Source organism: Halichoerus grypus, chromosome 6 (genome assembly GCF_964656455.1).
Source record: "Halichoerus grypus chromosome 6, mHalGry1.hap1.1, whole genome shotgun sequence".
In the NCBI taxonomy this organism is placed as follows: domain Eukaryota; kingdom Metazoa; phylum Chordata; class Mammalia; order Carnivora; family Phocidae; genus Halichoerus; species Halichoerus grypus.
In genome coordinates, this window is record NC_135717.1 from 17,621,424 (window position 1) to 17,649,048 (window position 27,625).

General features: G+C 58.2%; 1 protein-coding gene across 3 annotated transcripts in view; it reads right to left on the bottom strand.

Annotated features, from left to right (window-relative positions):
• Positions 1–414: 414 nt before the first annotated feature.
• SBK1 (SH3 domain binding kinase 1) overlaps positions 415–27,625 on the bottom strand; it is a 49,176-nt gene continuing 21,965 nt past the window's right edge. The window contains exons 1-4 of one of the 3 annotated variants that reach the window (XM_078074655.1): positions 24,569–25,409; positions 6,345–6,577; positions 4,822–5,024; positions 415–4,253 (exon numbers count right to left, since the gene is read on the bottom strand). In XM_078074655.1, coding sequence (XP_077930781.1) covers positions 3,420–4,253; positions 4,822–5,024; positions 6,345–6,570 — 1,263 coding nt within the window. In that variant the 5' untranslated portion in view covers positions 6,571–6,577; positions 24,569–25,409 and the 3' untranslated portion in view covers positions 415–3,419. Of the gene's footprint in view, positions 4,254–4,821; positions 5,025–6,344; positions 6,578–24,553; positions 25,410–27,625 lie in introns of those variants that run through there. The other 2 variants (XM_078074656.1, XM_036066404.2) reach the window with 2 other exon arrangements.

The window sequence follows — 27,625 nt, forward strand, 5'->3', positions numbered from 1 at the left end:
GTTATGTCTGTCTCCATCATTCCATTGCTGGCTGCCTGAGGACAGGGACGCCATCTGGCCTGCTCACTGCTGCATCCCGGGTGGGACACAGAATGTGCTCGGTAAATATTTGCTGGGTGACGACTGGGGAAATCAGCCTACTCTGTTCCTCTGGGCTTTGGCTTCTATTTTCTGCCCAGTCTGAGGGCTCCAAGCTGAACCTGGACATCGGGCCAGGGACGAGTCGCTGCCCCTTCCCTCCCAGAACCTGGTCCTTGTTCCTGTGGCCTTCAAGCCTCCTCTAGGTCTGAAGTTACTGCTCTCAGACTCCGCAGACCCTACTTTAGAACATCTGTCAAGCTTTCAGCTCAAGAATAATTGTGTGCCCCACTCCCTACTCTGCCGGTATTCTGAGACAAGACAGCCACTCAGTGGTAATTTTTCTAGACTTTATTTTATAGCAATTGTCATGATTAGAGAAGTAAATAACACATTTAAAAACCTTCTCAGGGCCAAAGGATGCCAGAGTATTTACAAACACATGGTGGGGGGGGCGGTGGCAAGACATGAGGGGCTGGGGCTCGGGAACTGGGGTTCTGCCCAGGCCCTGAGCCAGGCTTGGACGCTGATGCTAGTCACCACGACTGTCCCACCGGCCACGGCACAGGCTCAGGGAGTATTGGCAGCCTTGGGGCTCTCTCAGTGGGCCTGATGGGAGGCCCTCTAGATAACCTGTGGCCCTGCCTCCCGCCCAGGGGGCTCCCCACACCCCACAGGCCAGCTCAGAGGGGCCTCTGGGAAGCACCGAAGGACAGGGGCAGTGTGGGGGCACAGGGGCTGGGACAGAGATCGGGGATGACCCGGCCTGCCCAGGGTGGGACAGAGAGAGAGAGAGAGAGAGAGAGACACACACACACACACACACACACATACACACAGCTTCACAGAAGAATCGAAAGAGGAAGATTTTTTGTGTGTTGTCTTCTAAGTCTTCGTGTCTACGGTGTGATTAATTTTTTGCTATTTGTTTCTTTGACAGTGACATAAACTGAGGTAAACATCAGTGACCAACACCTCTCCTAAGGGGCAAAGGGTCCCAGCCCAAGTAGCAGAGGTGGCGGTGACAGCAGCGGCAGGGCCCCGACGGCGACGGAGCGGGCCTGGCCCGGTTCCGCTCAGGTGTCGGGCGGTCGCTGCCCCTCCCTGTGCCTCTGAACACAGGCACTGGGCTACAGAACTACAGTCCCCTTTCCAGCTCTAACATTCTAGATACTACGACGAGGGAGAAACTCCCAAATAGGATCTTAACAGAGAAAGAGAGAGAGAGGGCGCACGGCGAGGGACATCTACTTGGAATCTTGCGTCCGTGTTATTGCAGGAGAGACAGGATGTCGAGAGGCCTAAGGCAAAAGGAGAAGTCGCGGCTGGGAGAGAGAGGTGGCCCGGATGGGCTCCAGGTGGGCCGGGGGCAGTGATGGGGGGCCCTTCTCTGAAACGTGGCCCTTGGTGGGAGGAGGGATTGCTACTTACCTGGCGTGTGGAGGGCCCCAGGGCCCAGGGCAGAGGTGGGCTCGGGAGGGGCGGGCACACCGAGGGGGGCGGGGCCGGGCCCTGGGGCAAACCGCACGCTGTTTGTAAACTGGACCCAGGCAGGGCAGGGGGACCTATAGCCCTTTTGCGCGGTGGGAATGAGGGATGAGCGGAGAGAGGTGGGGGCTCCGGGCCAGAGGGTGGTTGGGCCCTCTCTGCTCAGCCGGGCTCCTCGGAGAGCCCCCTCCAACGGCCTGGAGCCCCGGTAGGACCCTGGCAGGTGTGGCCCGGGATGGCCGAGGGGCCCCTGCCAGGCAGAAGGAGCGGCCTCACCCATGTCGAGGTTATTGCGGGGTCCCGGGCCTCCACAGCGAGGGCAGGGGTCACGAGGGAACACTGGGTGAGGTTGGGTTCCTGTTTTGCTGCCTCGGGGCCTGAACCCACCTGTAGTGCCTCCCGGCCAGATTCCCTGAGGGGCGCGTGGTGAAGCACGGGCCTGGACACCCGCTGGCAACTGCCTGGGGAGGACCCGGGGGCCGGGCGGAGTTTCAGAGGCGTCTGGATGCCATCGCTGGACACACGAGACTACACGCAAACGCGGGCACTCGACTCACACTCACGCTGCACACACACCTATTCACGCACTCACCCCCCTCGCGTTTCCATGGACCCCCACCCTTTTCCACAGCATCCTCACACCCACAGCGGCCCACTCCAGTACCAGGAAGCTGGGAGACGTGGGGATGGGGGCAGCCCGGAGCTGACATGCCGGTCCCCAGCAGAAACCCAGGGAAATTCCTGGCACAGATCACCTCTGTGTCTGGGCTCGGGGAGCCAGGATCGAGGGGATCTGAGGTTCCCGGGTTGGGGAAGGTGCGGCCAGCTGGGGGGAGCTGGGCCGGCCCTGGGCTCTGCACTCACACCTGTCGCCCTGGGGATGCCGGGCCGCCACCCTGGCAGCCCTTCCCTTGGCGAGTTTTCAGGACGATTCATGGGGAGGCGGGGGAGGGCTTCTAGAGCTCCACCTCTCAGGGTCCCTGCAGCTCGGGGGCAAGCTGCCCTCTTTCCGGGCTCAGTGTCCTCATCTCGGGGGAATGGGTTGTGGGGGTTACTAGATTCTTCGGGCTTGTAGCTGCGTGGGCACACACACACACACACACACACTTTTGCCACATCGGGCACGCTCACACACACACACACACACTTTTGCCACATCGGGCGCGCGCACGCGCGCGCACACACACACACACACACACACACACACTTTTGCCACATCCAGACATTTGCTACATTTTGCAGAGGGCTTGCCTCTCCCGTATAGCTTCCCAGGAAAGGGGCAGGGCGCAGCTGAGCAACACCCCTGCCCTCAGCTCGTCGCCCTCCCCCTAGCCAGCATCCGAGGGCCCTAAGTAGCCCCTTCTCTGCCCCAACACTTCCGTCCCCTTCTGTGTCCGGGTGCGGGGAGGGTGCGGAGGGGGCGGCCAGGAGGAAGGACCAGGGGTGGGGCTGCGGGATGATCGGCCAGGGGGTGCAAAGGGCTAGGAGCAACTAGTCAGGGTCCCAGGGTTAGGGGAGGTGTGTGTGTGTGTTTTGGGGAGGGGAGTCTGCCCGCAAGCTCCCTCGCTCCGGGTGTCAGGGGTGCCTCTGAATCCTCGGGTCTGCGGGGCTCGGCTCCTGTGAGCCAAGCCCCCGCCCCACAGGCGGGGCAAGAGGTCTTTCGGTGGCTATTTCCGCAGCCCGCCGCGGACCGGGCGCCCGGGCCCGCCGCCCCGCCCAGCCTAGCGCTACTCCCCCCACCCCGCCGCCACGGGGGTCGGGGTCGGGGGGGGGGGGGGGCGGTCGGATTCTCACCCTCCCCATCCCCCCGGCTCGGCGCGGGCCCGGCCTGGTGCGAGCACGGCGGGGGCGGCTCAGACGCAGATCTCGATGGCCGTGGCCAGCACCACCTGCCCTTTGCTCTTGTCCGGGCGGCCGTCGGTCCTGCCGGGGGGCCCCGGGGGCGCCAGGCCGGCCTCGGGCACCGGCACGGGCACGGGCACCGGCGCGGGCGCGGGCGCGGGCCCGACGGCGGGGGGCGCGGGCCGGGAGCCGCTGCCGCTCTCGGTCAGCACCGTCCGCTTGAGCGGCGCGGGCGCCTCGAGGCGCAGCGGCCCGGCGGCGGGCGGCCGGTCCCCGGCGGGCTTGCGCGCGCGGTGCGAGGGCCGGCGCCGCAGCTCGGACGTGAGCTCGTGCTTGAGGAAGCGGAAGACCTCCTTGGCCGGCCCGCGGCGCTCGGGCTCCAGGGCCAGCAAGCGCTGGAACATGCGCAGCGCGGGCTCGGTGAAGCGGCGCCACTGCGACGGCAGCCCCGGCAGGCGGCCCCGCTGCCAGCGCACGAACTCCTCGAAGAAGGCGTCCGCGCCCGACGCCGCCTCCCACGGGAAGTTGCCGGTGAGCACGCAGAAGATGAGCACGCCGAAGGCCCACACGTCCACGCCCGTGTCCACCGCGAAGCCGTCGGCGCGGCCCGCCTGGCACACCTCGGGCGCCGTGTACGGGATGGTGCCGCTGACCCGCTTCACGCGGCAGCCCACGCGGCGCGTCATGCCGAAGTCGGCCAGCTTCACGCGGCGGCACTCGCGGTCGAACAGCAGCACGTTCTCGGGCTTGATGTCGCGGTGCACCAGCTGCCGCCCGTGCATGAAGTCCAGCGCCAGGCCCAGCTGCTGCACGCAGCGCTTCACCGTGTCCTCGGGGAGCCCCACCTGCCGGCCCGGGGGGGGGGGGGAGGGGGAGGGGGGAGTCGCGCTCAGGGATGGCCGCCTTCCCCCCCCCCACGGCGGTCCCCGCCCCGCCACCCCTCCCGCCTCTCAGTCCCCACTGCTGCCAGTCCCCTCTGGCCGTGGCCCTCCCTGCTGCCTCCCCCCATCCCACGGGGAGGGGGGTACGCCTGCTCCCTCCCTGGCCCGCTAGTTTTCGCCCCGCACCCTCCTCCCCGGCACTGCCCTGAGCGCGCTCTCCCGCACCGTCTCACCACCTGCTGGCGGCAGCCATTGCGTCACTTCCCTTATAGGGACCCAAGGCTCTGAGAGGCCTTGCCACTCGCCCCCTGGGCGCCGGCGCAGACTCCCCCAACCCCCCAAACACAGAGCCGGGAGCCTGGAGTCCTCCGGGCACTCTCCCCCCACTCCAGAGCACCTCCTCTGGGAAGCCCCTGGTGGCCCTGCTGCCTCATCTCCCCTCTCGGGTCCCCACTGTTCCCGTGTAGCTGCTGGCTCCGTCTGTCCTGGGGCCGGAGGACCCTCCCCGTCCCTGTGCCACCACACCAAGTACCTGAGGGGGAATGATGTCGAACAGGTCCCCTGCAGGCGCATACTCTTGGGCGAACACGTAGCAGTCCTCCGTCTCAAAAACCACGTCAAAGACCTTGATGATGAAGGGGCTGGAGGAGAGGCTGTTGGTGATGCTCACCTCCCGCAGGAAGTTCTTCAGCTTGGTCTTGCTCTTGTTCACAAACTTCAGCGCCATTTTCGTGCCTGACGGGGCAGCAGCCGCAGTGGTGAAGGCCCCCGACCCAGCGCTCCTGCACCCGACATCCCCAGGCCTGCCTGTCCCGGCCGCGAGGCCGCGGGGGTCTGTCCTCATCCTACTGGTAGGAAACTGAGGCCCGGCGAGGGGAAAGGACTTGCCAGAGGCCGTGCAGCGACTCAGGGGTCAGCCTGGGTCTCCTGCACCCGCCTGCAGCCCTCGGTGAGGACGGCCCGCTCCTTCCTCCACGCTCTCCCTCTCTGCCTGACGTACAACATACTGATTTCATCTGGTGGCTCTCCCCCCGCCCCCGTCCCCCGCTAGGATGTAGCCCCCTGAGCACAGGAATCTTTGTCTCGCTCACTGTTGTATCCCAGCGCCTACAAGAGTGCGGTGCATCGCAGCTGCTCAACGAATGTGTGTTGAATGGGTGGATAAGAAGGAATTAGGCACTGAGAGGTGAGGGGCCGCAAGGCCTATTGTCCCCGACTTTGTGCTTGGGTGGCCGTCTGTACCCCCCCCGGGGGACGCACACGTGTCCACAGAGCACTTACACATCACAGGCCCTCCCCTCGGCACTCCCCATTCACAACCTGCTTCTCCTAATGACCCTAGGAGGGGGGCCAGCCCGAGTTGCTACCCTATTTTACAGAGGAGGAACCTGGGCACAGAGAGGTTAAGCCACTTGCCCAAGGTCACACAGAGAGCGAGTGGTTCCTCCTGCAGCTGTCAGCTGGCACGGAGCCCCCTGCCCCAGCTGTGTGCAGCTGTGGGAGCTCATGCAGTCCCTGTCCCTGACTGGCTGAGCGGGCGCCGCTGTGAGCCTATGCTGTGCGGAAGGCATCGTGCTCCTGGTTAAGCGAGAAGATTCTGGAGCTGATTAGTGGGGTCTCGTCCTGGCTCGAACCCTCTCTAGCTGCATGACCTTAGCTGAGGGACTGGATCTCTGGGTCTCAGTGTCTTCATCTGAGAAACGGAGATGGCCATACTGACCTCCCAGGGGCATCTCCCACCTCTCCTTAAGCATGGTGCCCTGTTTCCAAGGACACACCCTCAGCCCTGTCCACTTCCGTAGGGTCAGCCCTGAGTTCTCTCCTGAGCTCCAGATGTCCCAGGGTCAGCCCCTCAGCTATCCCCAAGCAGCCCACCCTCCAGCCTGGGCCCTGTACCCCCTCTCAGGTCTCCCTGGGCCGCTCAGGCTGCATCTCTCCACCTGGACCAGGAACTCTGTCTCCCTGCTGACCTCTTGGCTCCCGAAGAGAGCACCTGAGAGCCCCAGACAAGTCCCCACCCCTGCCTTCAAAACCGGCCGCCCTGCAGAGGCTCACCTGTGCCCTTGTAGGCCACGAGGTCGACCTTCCCGTAGGTGCCCTTGCCTAGCTCCCGGACGAGTTCGTAGTGCTTGGTGACATCATTGGCGGCCAGGGTGCGGAGCGTCAGCGCCTGCATGTCTTCAGTGAGGAGGGGCACCCCTGCACCCAGCCCAGGGGCAGTCCCCGGCCCACAGCAGGGCAGGGAGCGGGGTGGCTCGGGCTCTGGGCAGCCCACGCTCATCTTCTCCCTGTTATGGGGGATATGGCATGAAATGTGACGTCAAGCCAGGGCCCCCTTGTCCACCCACCTCCTCCTTCCCCAGTACCTAGGGTCCCGGGATGCCGGGCTCAAGATGACCACAAGGGGGCGACAAGCATCTTTGCTGCATCCCCGTTCCCCAAAGCTTCAGGGCCAGGCCTGAGCCAGCACTCCCAGCAGACACCCGCAGTCCCCACTTGGGTGCCACTGGCCTATCTGTCTCAGGCTGTCATTCAGATGCTGCGTCAGACAAGGCACACGTGTTTACGTCACACAGAGACACTCCATATACCAAGTTCACACGGGGGCTCCTATTCATAGATATTGATCCACACCTGCTGTTCACCAGGGGCTTGCTGTTCACAGCCGTGAGGACACAACACTAAACAGATAAGAATCCCACTCTCAGGACGCCTGGGTGGCTCAGTCGGTTAAGCGTCTGCCTTTGGCTCAGGTCATGATCTCAGGGTCCTGGGATCGAGCCCCTCGTTGGGCTCCCTGCTCAGCAGGGAGTCTGCTTCTCCCTCTCCCTCTGCCCCTCCCCACCCTGTGCTCTCTCTCTCTCAAATGAATAAATAAAATCTTTTACATATAAAAAAAAAGAATCCCATCCTCATGGGACTTATGTTCCGGGGGGGGGGGGGGCGATGGACAATAAATAGTGAATACATGCATTATATATGCTCATAAAAGGTGATCTAGGCTTTTGAGAATGGAAGGCAGGGGGTGGGGAAGGTGAGGTCTGAGGGCAGGGATCACAGTACCAAATTCCTCACCCAAGTAGCGTCAGACAAAACTCTTGGCAGGATGGTGCAGATATGGCCACACCCACCGTGGCCTTCCACCCTGCCCCTCCACAGACAACACCCCCCCGCTCAGGGCCACACAGCTACAGGTGCAGTCCCAGGGCCCCCCCCACCCCGGACACAAGGCAGGGCGCCCGTCCCGCAAAGCCCCAACCCTCCCCATTCACAGCCTGACTGACCCCTTTGGAATCCACACAAACTGCACGCACCCATCAGAGGTACTGAGTCTGTCCCCAGATGGTGTTGGGGGGCAGAGAGCTGCAGCAGGGAGAGTCCGGGGCTGGGTGACAGCGAATGCCCATCTGGGGCCTGCATTTCTTGTCTGTCAAGCGGGAGGGGGTTGGGCCGGGGAGCCGGGCTTCCAGAGCAGGTGTGCTCCTGTCTGTGTGTGTATCGGCAGGAGAGGCCAGCACTGAATCCTCTGGAAGCCGAGCCCCAGGAGCCTGCCTCCTGGCGCACCTCCTCTGCCCTCACCTCACTCCCTCCTACCTCCAATCCCAGGTGACTCAGCCTGTGCTCCCCCAGCCCCCACCCCTGCAAGACAGCCCAGGGCTCTGGGAGAGAAAGCAGACTTGGAGCCGGCCGGCCTGGCTTTGGGTCCAGCTCTGTCACCTGCTAGCTGGATGGCCTTGGGCAAGTACCTTCACCTTCCCTTGCCTTAGTTTTCCATCCATAAAAAGGATAGAATAGTGCCTTCTCCCTACGGGCTTGTGACTTATTAAAGGACTTAGCCGTGGAGTGCTTGGTGCTCGGTACACAGTAAGCACTCTGTAAGGGCCAGGTGCCTGTGCTCATTCAGTGGTGGGTCTGTGTTCCCTCTAGCCGGGCCCGCGGAGGCTATGAGCAGGGGTGGGCTCTCCGGGAGCCCTGCATGCTCACCCTGGCCCAGCAGCTCCCCTTCCAGGCCCAAACCCTCTTCTCCTCCTCTGCCTTCCCCTTCCCTCTTGGCACGACCCAGCCTCCCACTTCACACAAAGAGGAGGAACATCAGGAGGGAACTTCCTGGCCTCCCACCCAGCCCCAAACGGAGCTCCATCTGCACGTCCTCCGGCTGGCTGGGGGAGCAGGGGGCCCTCCTCCCCTCCTCCCCTCCTCCGATTTGGCTTCTGCCCCTTCTGCTGCCTCAGGATCCTGCTCCCCCTCTCAGCCCCCTTCCCCTCCATTCATGAGTAAGCCCTGTTCTATAGAACCTTCCCCCCCCACAGCCACTGCCTTGCTTTTCCTAATTCCTTCAGTCTGTCGGATGCCCTCAGAGGGGCCCGTCTGTAGCCTGGACTAGCTCATTTCCTAGACCCCCCCAGGGGGAGGGATGGTGCCAGGCCCACAGAGACGGGGTCCTGCTCCCCTACCTCGGCCACCCAGCTGGGCCGTGGCACCTGTCACCAAGTCTCTATGCCATCCCAGCTCTGGCCGGACAGCACTGGGTCGCTCTTACTGAAGCCACAACTAGGCTAAAGTGGGCGGCCTCTCCCCACGATGGTCCTTCCTTGCTTTCAGCGCTGCAAGGGGTCACCCGTCCCAACCTCTGTCAAATGCCCACACACTACCCGGAGGGGGGGGAGGCTGAGAATTCGGAGCGAGGAAACGCAGGCCATCTGCTTTGATGCAGCAGGGAGATGGACATCGCGTTCTGGGGAGAGTGCGGGCCTCTCCCCCGGGGGTTCCGAGGAGTACACGCCCTCTTTGCCTGCCAGTGAGAGACTGCTGGGCTGCTCGGCTGACCTACTTCTCCTGCCGTGTGTGGCCTCCCCCAGGGCTGCTACGCGGGGCAGGCCATGGGCGTGCACGTCCATGCACACACACGTGTGCGACGCTCCCACTTCGGGCTGTGGCCCTGCTAGTCATTTTGGGCTGTCTCTGCATCCTCTGGGAGACTGACTGGCAGCTGCAAGTTGCTAGAAGCTCTTCTTCCCTCTCTCCCCTCCTCCCTCACGCAGGGGCTGTTGGGTGCATGGCTCGTCCCCTGCTGCTTTGGCCTCAGGGTTGCGCTGTGTAGGCACCGGCCTGGGTCAGGGGCCCAGCCACAGCGGGGTGGGTCTGGGTCCCACATTTGCCCCCTGCACTCCAGGTTCAGCCCGCGCTGTGACCACCACCCTGCACTGCCTCTCTCTCGTCTCCTCTGCCGGTCCTGCTGCCTGCCTTGACCTCCCCCTGCCCCATCCACAATCCTCAGGTCCCATTTCTCTAGGAAGCCTTCCCTGCTGCCCCAGGTGCCAATTCCTGCCTCCGCTGAGCCCCAGGATTCACACAGGGTCTGTGTGTCTCTCTCTGAGGGTTCCTGTTGAAATGTCTTGGGGTGGTCTCAACTCTGTCCCCTGTCTGTCCCCATCAACAGGCCAAGAGATCCCCGGGGGGAGGGGCTACATCTGATTCAACTTGCCCTCATCCCTTCCTTTGGTTCCTAGGGCCCAGTTTTGGGGGTCTCCACTATTGACCCCTCCCTCCTTCACAACCTCTCTCTCCCTTCCGGCCTGTTCTCTGCAAGGCGTCAGCAGGAGACAAGGAATTAATCCACATAGCCGTCCCTGTCGCTGTGTCATGGCCCAGGTACACACCGCCTCTGACCCAGTTACCACGCATGTGACTTAAGAGGCACAGTGGGGAGCGACAGAAACAGCACGGACCTCGGGGCTCAGCAGGCTTGCCCTTGATCCTGCCGTGCGCCACTTTTTAGCCGGGTGACCTTGAGCGAGTCACTTGTCTGGGCCTCGGTGACCACACCTTCACGACAGGGAGAATCACAACAATGACGACAGCAGCAGCTAACACTGAAACAGGGCCCAGCTCTAAGGATGAGCTCATCTTCACGATTCAGCGGGTAGGTGTTCTCATGACCCCCATTTTCCGGAGGAGGAGAATGAGGCAGAGAGCCCGGACAGCTTGCCCAAGGTCAGACGGCTCACGTTGGGATTGGTTCCAAAGTTGGCGCTCTTAACCACTGTTTTCCTGAGTCAGAATGTTGGGAGTGTCCCATCCGGATCCCTGGGTATCCAAGTGGGGAAACTGAGGCCCAGGAGAGCACAAAGCCTGAGCCAAAGCTGCCCATGTATTCACTCGGCTCCTGCGGAGAGCCGACCGGCTGTCAGGCGCTTCCCGTGTATTAACTCACTTAATCCCCACAGCAGTGAGGACAGAGCAACTTCTTTCAGGCGGGGACTCGAGGCCAGAGAGTGAAGTAAGGCACACCTGCCTCCCCGAGTGCTTGAGGGCATATACGCCTGGCATCTGCGGGAACTTGATCTCAAACTCTTTTACCTTCATCACCCCTGCCTCCCCTTGAAGGAGCAGCCGTGCACTTGGGTGGCTGTGAACTTTCCAGCAGCGGGTGGTGGAGGCCCCTGGCTGCTCCCCTCCCCCCCTCCATCCTGTGTGGTTGACACTACCATCCACGCTCAAGCTGACCGTGCTGTTCCGGGGGACCCCACATGCTTTGCGCCTCAAGTGTGTGTCCTCACTGACCCCAAGGGAGGCCCCTGGTTTCCCCTCTGTTGCTGAAGGCAGCGGGGTGTCACCCGGCCTTCCCGGCAGCACTTGTGGCTCTGGCCCTGTGGGCTGGGTCTTCCGCCACACGCTGGGGGCGCTTCCCAAGCAAGAAGCAAGACCGAACTGCCTACCACTTCCTGTTGGCAGGTGGTTTGAGCTGGCGCCTCTCTTATGAGAACTACACCCAATGCATAACCCAACTCAGGCCTGCTTTGGAACAGCCCTTCCCAACCACACACACACACACACACACACACACACACACACACACACACACACACACACACAGTACCAGCCTGGCAAAATTTCACTCACTGAGTCCTCATAAGTACCTGAGAAGAAGGGCAAGAGGTCTCCTGCTTTTTAAACAAACAGCTTAACTTAGTACACACCACAAAATTTACCCACAGTGGGGCATACAATTCAAGGATTTTAGTAAATGTCCATTGCCACGATCAAGTGATACTTTCTATTTTATAGATGAAGCACAGAGGCCCAGGAGGTTGGTGATTTACCATGGTTTTGGTAAAGATAGCCAACTGTCCATCAAAACTTTGGGTTTCTGGGGCGCCTGGGTGGTTCAGTCGTTGAGTGTCTGCCTTCAGCTCTGGTCATGATCCCGGGGTCCTGGGATCGGGCCCAGCATTGGGATCCCTGCTCAGCGGGGAGCCTGCTTCTCCCTCTCCCACTCCCCCTGCTTGTGTTCCCTCTCTCACTGTCTCTCTCTCTCTGTCAAATAAATAAATAAAATCTTAAAAAAAAAAAACTTTCGGTTTCCTCTTTTATTTTTTTATTTTAGATTTTATTTATTTATTTGACAGACACAGCGAGAGAGGGAACACAAGCAGGGGGAGTGGGAGAGGGAGAAGCAGGCTTCCCGCTGAGCAAGGAGCCCGATGCGGGGCTTGATCCCAGGACCCTGGGATCATGACCAGAGCTGAAGGCAGATGCTTAACCAATGAGCCACCCAGGCGCCCCTGGTTTCCTCTTTTATAATACAGAGCTGTTGCTGGAGGGCGGTTGTCAGCAGGGGAGTACATTTCCTGCCCGCCTGGCAGCCAGGTGTGGCCAGGTGTGACCAGTTTCTCCAATGGAATGTGAGCAGAAATGATGGCAGTCACTGCTGGGCGGGGCCTCTTAAGAGTGGGCGGGGTGTCTCTATTTTCTCTCCTTTAAGCAGGCCTGATACAGAGGCCTCCTGGGTCCTAAAAGACAGTGGAGGGGCGCCTGGGTGGCTCAGTCGGTTAAGCCTGTGCCTTCAGCTCAGGTCATGATCCCAGGGTCCTGGGATCGAGTCCCTCATCGGGCTCCCTGCTCCGCGGGGAGCCTGCTTCTCCCTCTCCCTCTGCCCGCCGCTCCCCCTGCTCCCCCTGCTCGGGCTCTCTCTCTCTCTCTCAAATAAAGAAATAAATAAATCTTAAAAAAAAAAAAAAAGACAGTGGAGCTAGGAGCAGCCTGAGTGCCTGGCTGTGGGCAGTCTCCTGCTGTTGAAGGTTGCCCACTTGACATTCTATGGAAGCCGAAGTAAATGTCCGTTGTGTTAGGCTGCTGAGATATAGGGGCTTATTTGTTACAGCAGCTATAGCACTACTAGTCTAATCCAAGGATTATGTAGCAAGGAGGCCAAAGAGCTAGGATTTGAACCTCTGTATGTCCAACTGCCTGGAGGGTGACCAGTCTGTAAAGAGAGGGGGGGCCTGCTCTTATCCTGTCTCATGGGAGAACAAGAGTACTGGCAAATATTTATTGAGTGTTTCTATATGCCAGGTGCTGGGCTAACCATGATGGATTAAATTACTTAACAATCACAAGTCTGGGCGGTAGGTGCTACTATGATCACCCCATCTTACAGAAAGGGATACAGATGGGCTAACTAATTTGGATTTGAACTCAGGCTGTCAGGCTTCAGGTCCCATGCTCTTGTGCACAGTGTCCTCTGAGGCTCCTGAAGGTAAACCCAAGCAGAGAGCAACTCAAAATGAGACAGTTCTCATGTCACAACAGGGAGGAAACGGGTTCTCAATCACTGGGGGTAGAGAAGCAGAGAACTGGATGCCCATCTGTTGGGGAATCGGCAGCAGGGGTTGAGGTTGGACCAAGAGACATCAGCCAGGCCTTTCTTACTCTCACTCTGGGATTCTAAGATTCTCTGTCCCCATGCCCAGGTCCCTTCACTCAGGTCACTGCACCCATGCTGTGCCCTTAGCCCATGCAAACCCCAAGGGTATCCTTAACCAGGCCCTGACCTGGAAGGATTCCATCGAACATATGATTGTTGCTGGCTCGGTGGGTCACCGCTCTGGGTCTGTCTTATTATGAAAAGCTGTGTCACAAAAGCAGCCATAAGACAAAAGCATTATTTCAGGTACTGAGTGGGGACGGGGGGCCTGCTCCACTTTGATTCTTTGTAGAGGGAGGGGCTGGAGCCTCATGCCCCTAGTCTACATGGCTGAGCCAGCGTCGGGTACCCCCCAATCCCCCTTTCCCACCTCCAGGCTTCTCCCTCCGAGGCCTCCTTATCCATGTCTTAAGACCACATCTGACCCACGCCTTGCCTTGCTCAGGCATTTTCAGTGGCTTCTTGAGTCAGCCTGTGGTGCTTTTTCCTTCTCAGATGAATTTTGCTTTCTTCAGGGAATGGCCCCTCTCTCAGGCCACACGGTTCAGTAGAATGTCTCCACCCAGGCTTTAGGGGCAGGCTGGACCCAGGCCTGGCTGGCCAGCAGGTCCATCCCATCCACCAGATCACTATGACTGGTTCAGAGATGAACCTGTGACCAAAGGTGACCCATTGGGATCTAGACCTAGGACTTGGGCTGCAGCTATCAGGAAAGAGATGCCTCCTGACTCTTGGGATGCAAAGCCGGAGGACAAGGTCTGGAGCTGCGGGGGGCCGGCTTTGCCACCGTGCGGGGAGAGCCTGCCCAAGAATGAAGCATCAGAGAAAAAAGCAGAGCTGTAAGGTGGAGGGATTTCTGATGACTCTGGGCACCTGGATCCAGGCATGACTAAAGCCAGTTATACTCCTGACCATTTGTTTCATGCATTGATACATTTCTTTTTTTGGCTTAAGCCACTTTGAGTTGAGTTGATGTTACTTGCAACCTAAAGATTCCGGACAAGTATATCTACTCGGGCCTGGGCACTGGCATGGGGTGAATAGGTTAGAGCAATGCATCAGGTAGAAGATATGAACCTATGAATTAGGAAGGCAGACAAAATAAGGACTCAGATAAATAGAAGGCCAGAAAGGCAATGTCAGTGCTCCAGCATTTCCAAGGAGGACATGGCAGTGGGGATCAGGGTGGCTTCCTGGTGGAGGTGACACACAAATGGGCTTTGAAGGGGATTGACAATCCAGCAAGAAACCCAAGAGCTCCTTGACAGCAAGCTCCATGCCTTAATCACCTTGGTATCCCTAGTACTTAGCCAGGGTGTGACAAATGCTAGGTGAATAATTCTTTATGTGTTCAGCAAGTTGTAATTTTTCATGTCTTCGCTTTCTTGAACGTGACCCTGTAGGCATATAGTTATTTTCCCAGGGGCTTGTGTGAGGTATCATTAGCCCCATTTTTTTTTTCTAAAGATTTTATTTATTTATTTGAGAGAGAGAGAGAGACAGCGAGAGAGGGAACACAAGCAGCAGGGGGAGTGGGAGAGGGAGAAGTAAGCTTCCCGCAGAGTAGGGAGCCCGATGCGGGGCTCGATCCCAGGACCCTGGGATCATGACCTGAGCCGAAGGCAGACGCTTAACGACTGAGCCACCCAGGTGCCCCCATTAGCCCCATTTTAATGATGCAGAGACCGATGGCCAGAAGAAAACAGTGATTTGCTCAAAATCACAGAAAGTCAGTGGCAGGGTTGGGCTAGAGGCCAGGGCCTCTGCACGGTGGGGTGTGCTCTCCCTCTCATAGCCCAGCCCCAGCACAGCAGAGGAGGTGTGTGGCTGGGAGTGACACTGGGGAGGGGACAGAGAGGCTAGTGAGAGAGGAAAGTGACATAACCGCTAACACTAAGGATCCCCGAGGTGTGCCAAGAGCCTCAGAGAAATTAACTTATCTAAGCCTCACAACACTCTACGACACGGGGACTGTTATTCACCCCAACTTACAGATGAGAAAACTGAGGCCCAGAGCAGTCATGTCACTTGATCAAGATAATCCAATAAATGTCAGAGCTGGGATTCAAACCCAGGCATTACCACTCCAGTGTCCAAAAACCTAACCACTCTGTTTCATTGTTCCTAAATTGATATCGTGCAAACTATCACTCATTTTCTCAATATGCCAATGCTTCACATTGGGGGTGTCATCTTCATGGCACCCCCGTGTTACAGATAAGGACGCTGAGGCCCAGAGGGGTTAAGCAGCCTGCCCCAGGCCACTCAGCTGGTAAAGGGCAGAGACAAGGACTGAACCCTGAACTTCCCTGCTCATCTCTTCTCTGCTCTTGGTCTCTGGCCCCACTGTCTTCAGCACCACAGGCGAGGACAGCACCCAGGCAGGCCCCGCACGACACTGTGCAAGGCTAGAGGAAGCGCGAGGAGGGGAGACAGCCCGGAGGGGGATGGAGGGACCTCTGCAGAACTGGAACCCAGGCCCCCCTCCCAGGGGGCTGGAAAGGTATGAGTGGATATACTGCCATTTATTTAACCAAACCCCTACTGGGTCGTGTCCAACTTTTTCCTACTGTAAACTACGAGTTGCCTTGTACATAAGTCATTTGGCAAGGTGCAGATGAGTCTATACGCTCAGTTCTAGAAATGGGTGGCCAGGTTGAAGGGTGAATGGGTTTGGGATTTCTGTAGAATGTTCGGTGTCCCCCAGAGGGCACTGCCACCGGCCCTTCCCCAGCCATGTAGGAGAGAGCTGCTTCTTGGTGGAGCAAGCAGCTGTCACCAGCTCCCTCGCCCTCTCTGCGTCTCCGGCTCACTTTGTTTAGTATGCTACTTTGCACCAGGGGTTGGGGGGGATACGGATAGGTTTCTCACTTGCGTGTATTTGCATAAAGTAACTCTGGAATCAACACCAGACATTAATAAACGTACTGGACCTCCCTCAGCACCCGCTCCCACTGGTCTGAGCCATCCTGGTCCCTCGGGTACAGCAGTAACTTCCTAACTGGTGCCCCCACCCACCACAGCCCACTTGGATCCAATTGTTCCCCAGCTCAACACCCACCATCAACTCCCATTTCATTCCAAAATCCTTACAAGCACCCTCAGTTTACCCCTTTGACCTGTCTCCTCCCTCCTCCTGTTCCAGACATGCTGCTCTCCTTGCTGTTCCCCAAACACACCAGCTCCCGGCCTGGGGGCTGTTCTCTCTGCCCTTAGATGGCCACATGGCTCCTTTCCTCCAAGTTCTGCTCAACTGACACCATCTCAACTAGGGCTACTCTACCGCACTCCCCTTATCCTGCTCTAGTGTCCCCCGGTAGAGGGCAACACTCTAATGTATTATATAATTTACTGCCTGGCAAGATCTCTCGTGACCCTCTCTTCCCCACTGGAACTTCAGCGCTAGGAGGGCGGGGATGTTGTCGGGCTGGTTTCGTTCACTCCGGATCCCCCAGCAGTTAGCGCAGTGCCTGCACATCGTAGGCCCTTCATCAGTATTTGGTGAATGAATGGATGCATGAATGCATGAACACATCTCTGGGGACAGCAGTGGGAACTGAGTGAACAGAGGCAGGGCAGGAATGAAACTTTTCACTAGGTATGATCCTTTTAGGTCTAGGCAGTAAAAGGAACTAGGCATGGCTGGTGGTCCAGACAAAGCCAAAGGAAAATGCAAGGAGAGATCATGCCCATCCACCCAGGTTCCACAGCCCAGGGTTGGGATCCCCTGAGAAGGGCCTGAGGAGGAGTGGCCCGGCTTGGTTGCCCTGGATTCCCATGCTCGGGAAGGTGGGGGCCCTTGGGAGCCCCCTTGACACCCCACCTTGAGCAGAGCCCTCTTTATGTCCCCAAGGCAGGTGCCCCAGTCTGGCTCTCTGCTGTTGGCCACCTTCCCTAGAGGGGGTCCTCGACCCTCATTTGTTTACCCCAATGCAGAAATGTGTTCACATGGGGGTCATCCTATCTGCTGCCAGGGAGTGGGGGGACCCAGAGCCTGGCCCTTTGGCCCCAGAAAGAGGCCTGCGAGGTGCTTGGCAGAGCACGGACCCCTGCTGCTGGTCCCAGGGAGCTCTGGGCAGCCCCCTGCCTTCCCTTCTCTTCAGTTTTCCAATCTATGAAATAAGCTCTTTAGTGGTTCTTATCTCTTCATGGGTCACTGAAGGCTCAGTACCCTCTCCTCTGAAAAAGCTCCCAGTCACCCCGTGCACACTTTTACACGCAACACTGGCGGGGGGTGTCAGGGCCCCAGGGAGCCCTCAAGAGGTTCCAGATAAGGCCTCTCCCTCCCCTTGGTCCTGCAACACAGAGACTCCAGCAAACATCCTGTTCTGTTCAAAAGGAGGAAGAGAAGGATATTCTCCAATCACTTCCTTGCTTCCCCTCCTGGTGCCAACTCCAGCTCCGCCCCTTCTTGCTGTGTGACCTTGGGCAGGCTGTGCCGCTTGCCGAAGCCTCAGTTTGCCCATCAGTAAAAGGGGGCTGACAATGCCCGTCTAACGTGGGCCTCTGTAAGAATTAAGCCGGCACTGGCTGGACGGAGGGGTCTGGGACCATGGTTCTGTCGTGGATTGGCCGTGACTCTGTACCATCTTGGGGAAGGCTGCACCCTGACTGCACCTTGGTTTTCTACGCTGGAAATGGCGGCTGTCTGGGCTCGGCTAAATCTCACCCCCTGAACGCGCTTGAGCCAGAAGGGACTTTGGAGACCATCTGACCCAGGTCCCACATTTCCCAGGTGGGAAGACTGAGAGGAAGAGCTGAAGCCTTCCCAAGATCAAGCAGCAGAAACTGCAAACGACCTTCTCGCCGCTGCCCTCCCCGCTAGGGGCAGCCTGGGGTTCCCCTTGCTGCGAGGCTCTGCCTCAGCCTCCCCTCCAGCTGGCGCAGTCTGCCCCTTCCCTGGGGCACATCCTTGGTGGTTATTAATAGCCTGTGACGCTATTCGCCTGCAGCTGGTGCCCAGAGCTGGAACGGGCTCTCTGCCTCTTTTCGCCCTCCCCAGCCAGACCCTGTGGGGGAAGTAGCAGTCCCGGGCCTCACCCCTCCCCAGCTGCCTGAGGGCCCAGTGCCTATGGCAGCCCCTGTGGGTGTGGGAGGAGGCAGGAGCCTTGTTGCCTGGGTGAGGCGGGCAGCCCGGCACCCAGGCCGATCAACAGGAGTGGAGGGCTGAGAGCACAGAGGTGGCCTGCCACTCGCTGACTGGCCCAGGGGCGGTGGCTGGGTGTCCACCAGTGGACAGGTGGTGACCACTGGAGAGACAGAGGCTCCCTGGAGAAATGAGCCCTTCCCTAGCTATAGCCCTCATCTCTTCCCGAGCCCCTACAGAGGGGGTAGAAGGAGGAAGGAGCCCACATTCAGGCATTCCTGGGTAATTTCTAGCCATGAAGCTCTGGGTAGGTCACTTACTCTCTCTGTGCCTCCATTCCTCATCAGTAAAATGGGGATAATATGCAGATTAAAAGGTTATTAATAATAGCTAACATTTACGAACCACGTAAAATACGGAGTTCTTTATGTATATATAGAGACTCGTTTAAACCTCATGACAATCTTGGGAGAAGCTATTATTATTCCCATTATGTCCCTTAAAGCTCAGGAAACGGAAACTCAGAGAACGAAAGATTAGCTGACATGCTTGGTGTCACACAGCTAAGAAGTGGCTTAGAGCTATCTGTCTGGCTCCAGAACGTTCAGTAAATATTTGTTGAGCCTCTGCTACGTGCTTGGCACTGTTCTTGTATCTGGAATACATTCATGAACCAAACAAACGGACCTGCCCTCAAGGAGCTTCCATCCTAGTTTGGAGGCCGACAATCAGGAAGGTGGCTAAGAGATGTAGGTCAGAGAGTACGAAGTCCTAGAGGGGAAAACAAAGCAGGGAGAGGTGAGGAAATGTTAGGGATGAGGGGTGAGATCATAGACAGGTGGGTGGTCAGGAAAGGTCCCACTGAGAAGGCTCCAGGCATGTGGATATGGTGGTGGAAGAGCTTTCATGGCAGAGGCTCTGGAAACAGTGAGGAGGCCACGGCAAGGACCTGGCTTTCACTCGGTGACACGCACACCAAACCCCCAACCTGAGCAAACCCTTCCTGAAGCCAACCTGTGTGCCAGGCTCTGGGAGGTGAAGAGACAGCACGAACCTGACCTAGCTTACCCTTAAGAGACTTGGAGTCCAGCCCCCCACAGCAATTCCACCACTGCCCTAGGCATGTGGCTGTGGAGGAAGGGGGTGAGGGAAGCCTTAGAAGCTTCTGGAAAAGTTCCGTGGGCCTGCACTGCAGATTCCTCTGTATTGCAGGGCTCGCCTGTCACGGCCCCATGTGAGCAGAGGTGTGGGAGCAGGAAAGCTGGGTGACATGTCCAGAATTGCAGCCAGAGCCCAGGTTAGGTTCTGTTGGGTCCTTCTGGCCGGCTTTGCCCTGTGAACTGTGTGTGAATGGTGGAAAAGTCGGCAGAATGTTCTCTGAATCCTAGATATGGAAGCTCGAGTAAAGACCTTCACCTCTGAGTCTCCATTTTTTTTTTTTTTTTTACCTGTAAAAGTGGCACTCCCATTCCCTTTCTGCTCAGGGCTTGTGGGACTAACATTAACAACAAACCTTTAGTGGGGTACTCAGTGCCGTTCACATCACTTTACGAATATTCATTCACTTAATCCTCAGAATGACCTTACAAGGCAGGTACTAGCACCATCCCTTTTTGTAGATGAGAGATCCGAGGCACAGAGAGGTTAAGCACCTTGCCCAAAGTCACACAGCAGGGTCTAGAGGTCGTGCTTTTTGCCACTAAAATATGTTAACTGGGGGCCTTGCTGCCCCTCCTGGAGACAGTTGGGGTCGGGGCCGGCAGATGGGAAGATCTCCCTCCAGGGCAGTGGGCCCTGGCTAGGGAGAGGGAAGTCTTCCTGCTGTGATGGGGGCTGGGGGTGCTGGGGTGGGGATTTGTGCAGCCTCTCTGGGGCCTGACCAGGAGGAGGATGAGGAGGCTCTGTCCTGCCCAGCCTCCACGCCGGTCCCTCAGGGCCATCCCAACAACCAGAGGCAGTTGGAACATTCTGTGGCTGGAGTCGCAGGGGAGGAGAGCTGGTGCAGCAGGGAATCGCCGTGGCTTCCTCCCGCCCGGACCAGCTCATTTGCATACCCCGCAGGGTGTGGCAGAAGCGACAGAGCAAACACTGAAGTGGCAGGCACTGCTGAAGTGCTTTACTTGTAACAGTCCTCGCCAAAACTCTAGACGGTAGGGGCTCTTATCACCCCCATAACTGCATCAGAAGAAACTGAGGCACAGGACAACTGCCCTGTCCAAGGTCACATGGCTAGGGACCGGTACAGGTGGGATCCGAACCCAGGCAGTTCAACGCCGGTTTCACTTTGGTGGCTCACAGCGGTGGGCAGTCAGAATCCTCCCTCTGGGTTAATGTAGTGCTGTTCTCAGCACTAAATGAGAAAGCAGTGCCCAGTGTCCGGCAGGGAGCACTTGACATTGAAAAACGTTCCACTGCTTCCTCCCAACTCTGATATTCTGCGGCTCCCCAAGTGGGGGCTGAGCTGGGAATCTGGACCTGTTCTCTCTCCAGACTGAAGCCCAACTATGGCAGGGAGAGAGGAGGGGCTCTAACTGGACCCTTCAGGCCTACTGCTGTTGCTTCCTGTGGCCAGAAAGGGGGCTGAGGGGAGCAGGGGAGGGAGTGGGTGGTTTGGGTAAGACTCGGGATCCTTTGGAGATGCTGCTCCTGGCTCTGGCCTGATGCCCAGCCGCCTGGGGAACTCACTCAGCAGACACAGGCAGGTGCCTCACCTAGAAAGCAGAGGTGGGAAGGAGGGCCTCAACTACAGAACTCTGGCTAAGCTGCCCTGGATCCCACCCCGAGAGCCACAGCGCCAGGTTCTGGAAGGGCCTTCTCAGGCTCGAACCCCACCCCACCCCACCCATAGCAGGGTCATGCTTCACGCTCTTAAGCACCACACAGTACGGGCTCTCCAACACTCTCTTCCCCTTTCATGGGGACAGCAGAAGCCCTGTGGTCTCCCCGGACTGGCTATGGGGAAACTGAGGTGGCGTTACCACCAAGGCTTAGTGGCCTGCTTGCCAATGCCCCTTTTAATAAGAGCCAATAGTTAATTGAGCACTTTTTATGTGCCAGACCCTTTCCTAAGCCCTCTTCATGCTTTAGCTCACTGACTCCCCTGGATGACCTTGAGGTAGGTATTATCTTTGTTTTCCAAAGAAGTAAACTGAAGCACATCAAGGATAAGTAACTTACTCAAGGTCACACGGCAGCTAAGTGGGAAATCCTGGCAGAGTCCAGAGCCTGGGATCTCAAGCATGGTGCTCTGCTATGTCCCTTGACCTCGGGCTGCTATAGATCTTCATCCAGGAGGATGGCACATTCCCTTCCAGGGCCATGCCCAGTGGCTGGGGCCCAGTGCTGGCCCCTGGCCCCCGGCCCAGCCACTTGGCAACACCCGTTGGTTTCATTAATGTTTAGGGAATGTCAATAGTTTTGAGTGACTCCTGCATCTAGGCCCCTACCTCTCCTGCCTGACCAAAACTTAGAGCGCCTTGAACTCAGTCCTAGAAAGTTAGAGCAAGGAGGAAGCTTATAGCAGAGAGAACCTCAGGTCCAATTCCTCTCTGGACACATGGGTGAACTGAGGTCCAGACAGCAGCCCTCCCTCAAGAGTCCTCAGCAGTGCCTGGGCCTAGGGCCTTGGACTTCTGCTCCTGAGCAAGCAGGACAATTAAAAAGGTTTTGGTAGTTGAATCCTTCTAGCACAATGAGAGGTCACAGGCCGGAGCCCAGAGTAAAGGTGGGGCCAGGCTGGGATGTTCTGGCTACAGGGATTCGGGTTCACTTCCCCACTTAGCCCCGGAGGGATACTGCTCTGTGCCTGTCCTAACTTGGCCATGGTGGAGGCAAGGAACACCCACGTGTGCAAAACACATACAGACGGAGGTCACACGCTGAGCAAACATTTTCTGGCCTCCGCCCTGGGCTTGCAAAGCCAGATGCCTGCAGGAGGGGCCAGCAGGTCACGTAAATGAGTGAGCAGGCCAGGGGAGGCCCCGGGTGGGCTGGAGGGCAAGTGCCCTTAAAGAAGGAGGTGATTCTTCGGCTTTGGCCTGGGGATGCCACGTCATCTGATTCAAGAAGATCCAAAAATCAGAACTCGCCTGTGAAATCGTATGTTGTTTTCAACACTGGCAACAAACGCAAACACGAGAAAACGCTATTTGGATCACCAGAACGCGTCTAGAAGCTGTATTTTACACAGGTGCTGTACAATGCGCTGGCCTCTAGGATGGACAAGCCACCGCAGCGTGGACAAGACAGACCTGGGGTTTCGTGTCCTGGAGCCCAGGGTCTAGATGTGGAGACAAGGTCTCCCAGCACATGAGGACACGGGCTACTGTCTCCAAGCCAACCATCAGCCAGTCCAACTCAGCTCTGCTCTCTGGGTCAGGCCATTTCAGGTCAAAAGGGAAGTTGGAGGCAGAAGGCTGCTCCTGAGCCATCCTATGGCCGGGCTTCTCAGGTTGAGGGACCAGCCCCAAAGGAGGGAGGGAATCAGAGGACACAGAGGAGAGGAGCCAGAAGTAGAAGATGGTGAGTGAGGAGCGAGCTGACGGCTGAGAGGCACGGGTTAGGGGCACGCCACAAAGGGTTTGGACTTGTGCTTTATTCCAGACTCAGTGGGGAGCCACTGCAGGTTAATGAGGAGGGGAGATCTTACTTCCGGTCCCCCTCTGGCCTTTTGATGGTTTTCCCTAGTCACAGTGACTCAAATCTCTGGATTTGGCCTCTCACTCCACTCCCTTGCCTGTGGGTCATATGATAAGGCCCTGGGCTCCTGGGAACCCATTGGAAATGAACTCCTTCAGAGAGGGAGAGGATACACCTGGGTGCTCCTCGTGGCCCAACTGTGATCTACATACTGCAGAGTGAGTGGCTCACTCTCTGTCATTTTCTCTGGGAGATGCCACATGCTTGTCCAAGGTCACCCAGTCTTCAGAGCAGCGGGGCTGAGGGTGGCTGCCTCAGCTGTCCTTGAATTTGCAGGAGGGGCTGCCAGAGGTCTGGCCGGAAGCACCCCCAACCTCTTCTCCTTGGTCACATCCTCTCCCGTGGGTCAATGCCAGCAGAAGGTGGGGGGGGGCACCTGGTATTGGGAATGGGGGAGTAGAGGGATCAGCCACCCAGGCTCAGGGCCCCCAAGTCTACAGCAAGAGGAGGACCAGGTGCTTCAGGTGTGGGGTCAGGACTGGTCAGCTGGACCTGACCAGGCCTACCTCCACTGGCCCAACAGCGAGTGGCCTGGGCAAACTGAGAGCAGCCCAGGGTCTTCTGACCCGGAGAGATCAGGAAAGGGGATCGGGATGATGTGGGGAGAAAAGCCCCTGACTCCAGTGCCTGGCACATCACAAACACTACCTAAAGCTTTGTTAAATAAATAAATGAACAAAGGACTCCCAGTGGGGCTACCTGTACCAAGTCCTGCCTTCCCCAGCATCACTGCTTGCCTGCAGAGGGCTCAGAGAGAAGAGACTGGGGGAACCCCAGCAGCCCAGAGTGTTCCTTCAGCACGGTCCAGCCCCTTCTCGGGATCTCTGATCCAGAACTTCAGGGTACAACATCCCCTGGGTGCTTGTCTTCCCATGAGCTGCGGGGCCTGGGGTTTGGGACCTCACTGAGGGCCGGCCTGGGTTACTGCTGTGTTTAGCCTGGAAAGCTAAAGCAAGGACCTAGAATGGTCCCTTGGTTGTCCAGGACACACGGATCCAACCTGAGGTTTGGCCCTGGGTATTATGGAGATCAGGAGGAGAAGGGAAGGTCTTGGGATTGCTGGCCCCAGGGCACACGGGGACAGAAAGGTGCCCTGACCTGAAATGGCTTCTTCGTCCAGACTACCTCTCCTCCCCAGAAATCACTGCCTCACTTTGGAAAGAGCTTGTTCCCTCCTGCAAAACATACAAAGTATGACTTGGGGGAAGCCCCTCCCTGTGGCCTGGGCCGGGGGGGCAATGGAATTGCAGAGAAAATATAGGATTCCCACCCATTCTCTCAAACACACCCCTTCCCTGCCCTCTCACAGACAAAGACACACACCCAAAACCTCAGCCATCACCCTAGGGCCACATGCCACAGACCCCCTCACCTGTGGACATCCCCAAATCTTCCCTTCCCAGGGGGGACTTCACTTGAGAACTCAGCCTGGCCTGGGGGGGAGGGGTAAATCTACTCCAAGGACTGAGAGTCCAACAGCTCCAGGCTCACAGTTTTGGGAGGGGCGGGGGGAGACTCTCCACCCTCTTCCCCCCTCTCTATGGCACAAGGGGCTCTACCACTACTCCCCCCGTGGGGCCCGGGAGCAGCGCCCAAACCCCAGGGCTAGGGTGTGAGGTGGGGGAAGGGAGAGGAGGAGGGGGCGGCTCCTCCGAGCGAGACACAAAGAGACGTCCTTCAGCCTCGGCTCCATGGCGACGCTGGGGAGGGGGCAGTGTGCACCCAATACTTCCTTCCCCACCTGCAGGGTTAGGGACCTCGGCGGCCACTCACCTGGGCCCGGCTTACCTGGGCTGGGGCCGCGGGGACGCCGCGGCAGGGGGCCTGGGCGCCGTCTCGGTTTCCGTCAGCCCGGCCCGGGGGGGCTCAGGGCGCCACAACCATAGGCTGGGATGCGAAGGGCGCCGCGAGGGGCTCAGTCGCCCGGGTCCTGGAGCTTTGAGGGGGCCCCGAGGCCTCTTGCTGGTGAGGGGTAGCTCTCGCACTGTCCTCAGTTCCCTAGATTTGGGGTTCCTGTGTACCGGAATTGGGGGGTCTAGGAACCCCCTGATCTAGGGGCGTTCTGAGCTGGGTCTTCGTGTCTTGAGGTGTGGAGTTGTAATGACCAGGTTCTTGACGGGGGGGTGTCCCAGCAATCCCGGACGGGGGGTCACTGCGTTCTAGGTCTTGGGGGGGCCCAGATTGAAGAGGGGTAGTCTTAGCCGTACCGTAGGGAGGTCACTGTCTTCTGAATACGGAGGAAGTCTCCGCTTTCCCCAGCTGGGGAGTCGCTCTCTGTTGGATCTGGAGGGGTCTCCCGCTTTCTTGGGGGTCTCTGGGTCCTGGATGTGGTGGGGGGTATCCCCGCGCTCCCCGGCTGCGGGGGCTTGCTGAGTCCCGGCCACCGGCAGGAACTGGGAGGAAGCCCCTCAGCCGCTGGGGGGCTCCGTTGCCGCCGCTACGAGCAGCCCGGCCCTGAGGTCCCGAACCCCGGCCTGGTCCGGGCTCTGACTGCGGCTCCGGCTCGCGATCCGCCAGTTGCTCGGGCCCCGGCCCCGGCGCCCGCCCGGGCAGCGCTCCATCGCTGCATCGCGGCTCCGCCCTCTGGCCCGCGCGCACCTGCCCGCCTGGCCCGCGGCTCCGCCCTCCGGCTCGCGCGCCGCCGCCCGCCCCTTTGTCCGCCCCGCTTGGCGCGCGCTCTCGCGCACGCGCACTCACCACGGCGCGCGCTCGCCCTCCCGCCGCGCCCTCCCGCCGCGCGCCGCGGGGCGCAGATTCTCCCCGCGCAGAAGGAGCGGCGCGCGGCGCCCCCACCCCGCCTTCCGGCCGCGCTGGGTCCTAGCGCCCGTGGGCTCCCGCTCCATCTTCCCACCCCCGTCTTTTCTAGGTCAGAGCCCACGAGGGGGCGAGAACGAGGTTAGGGAGGACTCGGGGGAGTCTGAGAGGGTCACCTGGTCCAGCCTCCTGGCCCCTTCGGGACCAGACTGCCCCAGACTGTCCCAGTCTGTTCTTGTGGGGCGGAGCATGTGTCTGTTCCAAGGAGGGAAACAGCCAAGCTCTGCTCTGCAATCCCGTGTGCATTCATTCATCCGTCAGTCTGTCCTGTCTGTCCGCTCATCCATCCATCCATCCATCCATTCTATTTTGAGCGAGAATTCGGAGAACTACCAGTCTACTCAGGGAAGAGGTCGTGACCTGGGGCCTTGGGGGCCGCGCGTGACCAGACTAGGTCGCTTTTTGTGACCCCCGCTATGAACAGTGACTAGTCGTGGGATGCAGCTGATCTGCACAGTGCTCACCAGAGAGAAGAGAGGAAAGGGGATTCCGAACAGAGAGAGCAGCGTGTGCAAAGACACTACCTGGATGTTAGAAAGGAGCATTGTCTGATGCTGATGTTTGGTGGCCTAGAAGGAAGCGGGGGAGATGAGGGTGGAGATGAGATAGAGACCACTCATCCTCCCAGGCCCTATTCCCCCTCTTTCTCAGACTCCTCCATGAAGCCCCAGCCGCACTGTTTCATTAACAAAAAAGCCCCCAACACACCCAGCACCTTCCCTATTTCTTCTTTGTTCAGGCTGTTTTCTCCACCTAGCATACTCTTCCCAACCACCCTGACTGCATCTAGATAATTTTGAACAAGGGATGGCAGACTCATGTATCTATAGATCACACAAATTAGTGACAAGGGTCAGGTGTCAGGTGATAGGAAGTGGTGAGATGAGGCAAACTGGAGCATCGTGGGCCTGGACAGGACAGATGATCTTTCAAGAGAAGCAGGAAATCCATATTCTAACGTAGCGTCTTCCAATTTTTCTGTATTTGAAACCAATCCCCAAGTTCGGAAATAGTGAATGGGCCAAATGAAATGTGCTTTGGGGCCAAATCTAGACCATGGGCCATCATTTTGGAAACTCTGCTTCTGAGAATATTGTCTAAGTCCCCAGCTTTTCTCCCTCCTGCTTCTGTCTAGATGCTTTTGTTCTAGAATCCAAGTACTGTGGGACCATCAGCTCTGTAAAGCACTAAGTGGACTGGGTTGCTCCTCTGCATAGCATTGCCAAGGATGCCCTGTTACCTCCAGGGAGAGAAATCTAACTTCCCTATCCTGGTGTTCAGACCCCGTAGCCTTTGGGGCCTCTACCCTTCCATAATGAGGTCCCCTCTGCTCCATTAAGCCTTGACCTTAGCCAGCGTTCCTAGAATATGTGCTTTCTCAGACCTCCGTGCCTTCTACACTTGGTTTCCTTTGAGTAGAACACCTTTCCCCTCTTCTTTGTTCTCCATACAAGTTATCCCCACCCCTCCCCACTCCAGGTATCTCTTCTTTGTCTGCCTTTCCTCTCTCCCCCCTCCATGTCCTGCTGATGGTCCAGAGTTTCAAATTTCACCCTTTGTTCTACACCTCTCCCAGTAAGGCCTTATTGCCCCAAACAGACTAATGGAGGGGTTTAAGTTATGGGGCAGGCAGAAGCAGGAGGCTAGAGAGGGAGAAAGAGGGAAGGAAATGTCTAGTAACCGAGTCCCAGAACATTCGAATTTAGAGTGCGTTTTCCTCTTGTTACAGACGAGAAAACTGAGGCCTAGAGAGGGGCAGGAGCGGAATCTGGCCTTGAAATGCTCCCAGCCACGGTGATCAAAGGTTATCAAGGCCACCTTCTGCAGAAGCCTTCCCTCATTCCTGGCCTGGGGATTTGATTACCCACAATGCAATTAGTAAATGTTTGCCAAAATGGGTATTCAAGTCCGCCCCTCTGCAGGGTGAGAAGTCCTGGTCCCCAAAGGGGGCACACTCTTCTCAGGGGACACATCCAGGGTCCCCTTAATGTTTAAGCTGTGGCTGTTGCCAGGGCACTTTGGGCTCCATGT